This window comes from Jatropha curcas, chromosome 6 (genome assembly GCF_041381405.1).
Source record: "Jatropha curcas cultivar XTBG-Jc1 chromosome 6, XTBG_Jcur_1.0, whole genome shotgun sequence".
NCBI lineage: Eukaryota > Viridiplantae > Streptophyta > Magnoliopsida > Malpighiales > Euphorbiaceae > Jatropha > Jatropha curcas.
In genome coordinates this window covers 23,779,150-23,786,347 of record NC_143156.1, presented here as the reverse complement: position 1 = coordinate 23,786,347, position 7,198 = coordinate 23,779,150, and the positions used below count along the sequence as shown (strand labels likewise).

General features: G+C 34.3%; 1 protein-coding gene across 4 annotated transcripts; it reads right to left on the bottom strand.

Annotated features, from left to right (window-relative positions):
• Window positions 1-408: 408 nt before the first annotated feature.
• Window positions 409-6,540, bottom strand: LOC105635093 (CAP-gly domain linker). 4 transcript variants are annotated; one of them, XM_012218085.4, is made up of 5 exons: window positions 6,327-6,540; window positions 4,100-4,564; window positions 1,967-3,944; window positions 1,586-1,792; window positions 409-1,045 (listed from the first exon to the last, which is right to left on the bottom strand). In XM_012218085.4, the coding sequence occupies exons 2-5, from the start codon at window positions 4,465-4,467 to the stop codon at window positions 725-727; spliced, it is 2,874 nt and encodes a 957-aa protein (XP_012073475.1). In that variant the 5' UTR covers window positions 4,468-4,564; window positions 6,327-6,540; the 3' UTR covers window positions 409-724. The 4 variants fall into 4 exon arrangements, with proteins under 4 accessions (XP_012073475.1, XP_012073480.1, XP_020535571.1 ...); XM_012218090.4 differs by having other exon boundaries at window positions 4,100-4,559; XM_020679912.3 differs by lacking the exon at window positions 6,327-6,540 and adding an exon at window positions 6,021-6,183.
• Between the last annotated feature and the right edge of the window lie 658 nt (window positions 6,541-7,198).

Below are 7,198 nucleotides of genomic sequence, written 5' to 3'. Positions count from 1 at the left end.
GTTATTTAAATTCTTAAAAATAATATAATAAAATTGCACTGCGCAATATTTGAGCACATTACTAGTTACATATGGAAATAGTAAGAGAAAAAATTAATGATTCTCATTTTTTTTTTTTTTTTCACACTATTGGTAATGCCTTCTAACTCTTCTTTTAATGGCAACAGAATGCAACATGACAATGTGACAGAGTAATAATGTCTGGGATGACAAACATTTGGAGGTTTCATACCAATAGTCTATGTCAAAATGATATTATAAAATCAATTGTCCTTCTGAATTTTGTCAACAATCCCTTTTTTTTTTTTTTTTTTTTTTTAGAAGAACAATTTATTTTTAAGCAAAAATATCATTCATTAAGATTCAAGTTTAGCGTTCAAATTTAATAAAATATGAACAGACAAACTCTGAAAATACCTCTACTGATGAGGCAGTGAAGAACTATTGATGGCTTTAGCCAACTAAATACAATTACAAAAACCAGTCTTATACAAAAGAATCACGGTATTAAAGCTTTATACCATTTTACCCACAAAAAAAAAAAAAAAAAACTACATAATAAAGGAAACCTCAAACCCAAAAAAAGAAAAAAAAAAAAAAACAGAGAGAGAGAGAGAGAGAGAGAGAGTTTCAGTATATAGAAACTTCAAGTAGCACAATTTCTAAGTATAGGACTATCAACAATGTTTACACATCCTACCAAAAAGCCCAGCTCATTGGGAAATCATTTTAGCAAGAATTCTTCTGTTGTATAATCAGGGCTGGCAAGGAGGTCAAAAGGCCTGGTGCCTAAAGTGTCTTTCAGAATTGTAATTTGACCTTCCTTGAGAAGAATGTCTTCATCAAGAGCTTCTATCTTCTTCTTTAAGGCGCTAACCTCTGAATTCAAAAGCATATTCCTCTCATTGTATTGCTTCACTTCCTCCCACATCAAGTCTCTCTCCTCAGAAACTTTGGGTAGAATACCCTTTATTATTGTCAGTTCCTTCATACATTCTTGGAATTCACTTTGTAGCCGACTTATGTTCTCATCCTTCTTCTGCATCTGTTCAATAGAAGAAATATGTTACTGCTGCAAAATTTGGCGCGCAAACAAAGATGCAAGTAATGTAAGTTCCCTAAGAAGTTGTATTTTGTACATTTTCTAAAAGTATAAAGCCTAACCCCACAGCAACAACCAAGAGAAATATGCAAGTGCTTAGTAAATAAGTGAAAATCATCAACCCACTCAAATTAAGAAGCTAACAGATATAACGAATATGCATAAGCATCAAGCTGAAAATGTAAAATGTAGTATTCATTCATTTGAACCACCAAGAAAACTTCTCTGATGGTCGATAATTGTTCCCATGACCATTGAATTTCTCTGCCTCTATTTATGAACCATTGAATTTCTCTGCCTCTATTTATGATTGTCTAGAACCTCAGACACTTAAGCGTGCTAATTTGATAGTCTGGTAGAACTTCTTGAATACCAAAACTAGTGTAATTGTATCTTATGAAGTGTTTGAAGTTTATTATCCTAAGCATAACCTTGGGAAAAAAACGGCATTTAACATCACATTGTCACAGAAAAGTCGATTACCTGAAGTTCAAAGTCTTTTAACTTGTGGCTGGCACAAGAAAGATTGTCCATTGCATTTTGGACCTCACATCGGAGGATGTCATTACCTCTCACTGCTGCTGCCAGTTCAGCCTGCAGCTGTTCAACTTCCAACTCTTTAGTGTACAGCTTCTCTCTTAACAGACTTGTAAGCAAAGTTTCTGCTTTAAGCTCAAATTTCAAGGTTTCCTACACAGGTAATAGGAAAAAGAAAATCAATAACAGCATTAACAATTAAAAGTACATCTATAATAACTAGTCAACCCCAAATCTGAGAACAACATATATCAGCAAACTCAGTTCAAAAAGAAAACCCTATAATAACAAATTGAATAATTCTCCTTGATTTAGATGGCAGCTCACCTCTGAAGTTTGATGATTTAGTTTCCCTGAACCATCAGCCTTAGTGCATGGCAACTCAAATTTTGAAGTAACCGGACTGGACTTCTCCTGTAGCAAAGAAGATATTGTCTGCAAACTCCTTGTGAGGTTTTCTGTTCCACGCTTAAAGCCTTGAATTTTAATGTCTGCTTCAACAACAAACTGCCCATCTAAACCATTTCTTATAAGCTCTATACCCAGCTCTGGAAGTTGGCCTGTTTTCCCCTTGATGAATTCCAATAACTTGCTGCATAGTTGAGTGCTCTCTTTTAGCATCGTTATCCCTTGATTTTGCAGACAGGATGTACGAGTCCACATTTCTTTATCTAGCTTTAAAGTTAAAGCACCAATGTCTTCCCCACTGCCCTTTAAGCGATTTAATAAGCCAATATTCTCATGTCGAAGGGAATCGATTTCAATCCTTTGAGATTCCACCTCCCTTCTTAAAGCCAATTCTATGCCAGTCGACCTCATTTGTTCCATTTGCAATTTTTTTATGTGCTTGTCAAACTTGCCCAATGTTTGCTTTTTCTCATTTTCCTCACTAAATGCTTCCCGCAACCCTTCAATAGTCTTCTCTTGTTCACTGCAGGTCCTTGACAATCTTGCAATAGACTTCTGCAACTCTTTGCATTCCTTCTCCTTCTCTTCGAAATTCCTTTTGATGCAATTAAAATCTTCTTCTGCTATGGTGGATTTATCTTGTAGTTCAGAAAGATGTTCTCTCAGATCATGATTCTCCTTGCTCAACTCTTCCACCCTTAAGGTCAGTTGTCTAAGTTGTTGCTCTGAATATGTTATCACACTTTTGCTTTCTGTTTCCCTCTCATTAAAAGAAGAAACTTCCCTCTGAAGAGAGACATTCTGCTCTGCAAGTTCTCTAACACGCTCACGCAGCCTCTGCTCTTCTAATTGGTACTTCTCAAGCTTTAATGACCAGTCACTTGACCTTCTGTCTAACTCTTTTTCTAATGCCGATTGCAACTCGCTTTTCTCCTTCTCTAGTCGTCGCGTACATGACTCCGATTCAGCCTTTGCTGATCTAATTTGTTCCCTAGAATTATCTCTCTCAGCAATTTGAGACATTAGAAGACCTGAAACCTCAACAGCCAAGCTTAGTTTATCCTCTGTTAAGTTTCTAATAGTCTGAATCAATGAAGGCACATCAAACCCACTATTATGAAGAAAGCATTCTTGGTCAAGTTCCTCAGAAAGAAGCAAGACCCTCTCCTCAGCAGCTTTGGATCTTTGCTGTAATTCTACATCTAATGAATCCTCAGACGAAATAAACTTGACATCCCCAACATTGTTTCCAATTGAACAATTTTGTTTCCGAAAGCCTGTGAAATCATTTCCACGATAATCATCGATGGTTTCATAAGGTTCCTCTGATGAGTAACTTCTTCGGGAAGGAACATCCAAATTTGAATCAGTGCATTTATTCATGGATCCTCCATAGATATCTTCAATTGTGATTGGGATATCACAGTCAAACTCTTTTGAACTTGATTTATGGGAAGAAGTTTGGGAGAGTCTTTCGATGACATTCTTTGCAAGTCTCCGTGGAGATTCATGACCAAATCCATTCTCTACCCAATCTGTGGAAACGAAACGAAGGCGGGAACCTTTAGCATCCCGAAAAGATTGAGACCTGGGTTTATCATTGACACCATCAGTTGGTGACTCAGGTGCTGTGTATTGAACTCGCGGTGGAAGCCTTCTACCAGCATTTCCATTCCGAGCCAAATTTCTTCGAAATGCAGTGTTTTTGGGCTTACTCCTTTCCTGCTGCTGCTCTCCATCAATGTAGAGATCCAAAACTTTACTTGAGACATTAGTAGAGGTAGAGTTTGCTGAAGAACTGGAAGAACCAGGCCTATCTTGTCCATATCCATTTTGAACTGTAGCCACTCCATGTCGCTTCGCTTTGGCTTGCCTCTCAGGAGTTAGAGCCCGCCTCCTAACATAAACCAAATGCCAATAAATTACTATCATGAAGAAATTAAAATAAATGGGGCAGAAAAATGCTACAGCGAAATTTAGTGTAATTGTATGAAATGAAAGTCTGAACAGAACAGTCTGTATTACTATATTAGTGAATTAAACAAGCCTTACCGAGTTGAATGATCATATTGCTGATGAGCAGCACCAGTGATGCTACTAGAAGGAGATCTACTTTGATCAGCTGTGCAAGAAAAATCACTTTGCGGCATTCCATCAACAAGGAAAGCAGCTGATGACATTGATCGGCTCCTTCTAAGACATGAACTTGTGCTGGAGCTAGAGTTATCATATACTTGCTTTGAACTCTGGAAACTGTTCTCAGCCTTATCACCGCTTTGATTGTTCATCCCCATTTCCAATGGGATATCCCAGTAAACTTGCTTATCAGTTGGCAGCAGAGTACCAGAACCGCTGTTTCCATTTTTGGTAGAAGAAGAAGAAGTAGAAGATGATGATTTGAAAAAGAATAACTTCTTCATCAGGGCACCTTGAACTATAACAGTTATTTGTAGCTCATTAAAATCAGTGGTATTTTATAGCCAGTTCTGACAAGGAAGGGGGTCTTGCTAACCTGGACTTCAATTGCATAAACAAAAAAATAAGAAAACAGAAAAAATAAAAGGAAATGCAAGGACAATAGACCCTAGATTCACGAACAGCATACAACTTGGCAAGTTCAGTATAATAGGATTCTTTTTGCCAATCCATCACATTAACACTTAAGATATCTGACAGAGGAAAAAGAAATATATGCAGCAATGCGGAGATAATTATGAATGGTACATGAGGCAAAGGAAAATAACATTAAAGAAGGAATGAGAATGCACTAATAATATTGGTTTAAAAAAGAAAAAGAATTTCGGAAATAAAATGATGAAAAAGAAAGCTGATTCTTTTCTGTCAAAATTATTATATCTATGAGATATAACTATTAGATAGAAAAAATAAAATAAAACTTCAAAAAAAAAAAAAAAAAAAAGGACTTGGTGTTAATAAACATATAACCTTAATTAACCAAATAAATTGAGGAACAAATATACATAGCATGTACAAGATTAAAATTTTATTTCGCAATATCAAAGCTTGTATGGTTAATAAACCAGCACTAACACAAATACCATCAATCAACTACATAAGAGAAAAAAATACAATCTTGAATTTGAAATGTAAATAAGAAACCAGCAGAACTAAACGAGTCATAAGCCAGAATCATGTCCATAGATATAAATCAGTTATATGAATAAATTAGTCTTTCTCTCAGACACACACATGAAACATATTATTTTAATAACAAAGCAAACGGCTTGAAAGTTGAATGCCATAATACCGTTGATACCTGAACTTTATATAAATAAACAAATAAACTAAGGAAAACCCAAAATTAAATAGAAAAAAGGAGTTCAAAATCAAATATAGAAACAGCAATTGGAGTTCAGCAACCTTAGCAAACAGTAAAAATTCGTAGAACATACAACAGAATCATAATAAAATACAAGTATGTCAGGCCTTCTAATTTAATCTAACTTTCAGCAAAACCCTAAAAAGACCTAACTACCCCCACCATCTTCATTTCTAAAAACCCTTGACTTGACAAAAACTGACAGCAGCAGAATCAATTATCATACACTTTTAAAACTTACCACAATACCGAGATTCGAGCCAAACAATCATAATCCCTAAATTGATTTTGCTAAATTCCCACAAGTTTAAATTACAGTAACATTAGTTCAAAACAGAAAATTGAAAATCGTTGCCAAATTTCAATTTTCCTCTTAACATTCATTACTTTGCTTCCCAGGGAATCGGAAAACAAGAAAATAAACTATACTCTGTTTATTTGCTCACACACCCCAAAAAAAAAACAAGTAACCAGTAGAGTGAATTTCCAAGAAAACATCAACATCAGTAGGAAAAAAGAAAGGATAATAAAATCAGAAAAAAAAATCACTTTGCAAATTGTTTTTTTCCTTTTCCACATGCTCAAAATTTTCTGGGCAACCAAACAGACAAAGAAAAAAAAACCTCCACTTACCACTTCTTTCGTCTTCTCCTCTTTCTAACGGTCAAAAATCAACAGACCACTTTCTTTCCAAGAACCAATAACCCACTCCAAAAATGATTCAAGAAACGCACACAAACGGATAATAACGAACGATTTTTTTAGAACTTAATAACTTGCCATAATTGGCGAGATCCTAAAGCATTCAAAATTCAAAAATATATATTTTAAAAAATTGTTAGAAACCCAGAAACGGAAATTTAAGGAAATGATGTTATTACTATTTACTAATTAATGAGCTTTGAAAATTATAATACGAAAATGAAAACAAAATCTTACTGGGGCCCAGGTGGTGTAACAGTGTCAACGGCCGGCGGGAAAATACGTTGAAGTTCTTGGACTAACGGTGACGGAAATATAAGAGAGAGAGAGAGAGAGAGAGAGAGAGAGAGAGAAGTTCTTTTTTATTGGAAATGAGAGAGAGAAGTTCCTGGCTGAGCAGTGAGAGTGAGAGGGAGTAAGAAGAGGGGTTTAACTTTCAGTGGAGAAATGAAGGGAAGGGGTAATTTGGTCAGAAAATGAAATTTTGATTTTTTAAAAATATTTGGAATGCCGCGTATAAAGCGGAGGAGGAGCGGGGGAGATTAGAAAGTGTGATACGGTGCAAGGAAGTAAAAGTGGGACCCTTTCAAATGTTTTTGTGAAAAATTGAAAATTAAAACTTTTGACATCTTTATATTGGACCTTATCAAAATTAAAAAGCTTTTATTTTATGAAAAAAAAATTAAAATTTATCAATTAAGCGTAATTTGATTGGTCTTTTTCAATAATATAAGAAGAAAAAAAATTCTTAAATGTAAGTCTTACAATTAAAATTTTTATAGAATGTATTTATTTACTCGCAGTGGATGAACCAACTCATATGTGAAACTAGTAAATTAATTTACATCTAATATTACAAATATAGTTCTAATTTACCTTTCACACGAATTAAGAAATTAAGAAAATACAGTGAATATGGTTAATGATAATTTTTTCTCAGTAATTTTTAATATATATTAATTATTAAATGATCTTTTTATTTTATTATAATTAAATGGTACATACTAATTACTTTAAAATTTATTAAAATTAATTTTTTCAAATACAAAAATCAAATAATCAAAGTTATGAAATAGATCAATGTGGATAGCAATGATGGTGACTTTTAT

Coding starts and splice junctions, on each gene's coding strand:
- LOC105635093 (XM_012218085.4), bottom strand. CDS start 4,467: ATGAAGAAGTTATTCTTTTTCAAATCATCATCTTCTACTTCTTCTTCT. Junction 3,945..4,099: donor CAATATGATCATTCAACTCG/GTAAGGCTTGTT, acceptor GGTTTATGTTAG/GAGGCGGGCTCTAACTCCTG. Junction 1,046..1,585: donor TAAAAGACTTTGAACTTCAG/GTAATCGACTTT, acceptor TCTATTGAACAG/ATGCAGAAGAAGGATGAGAA.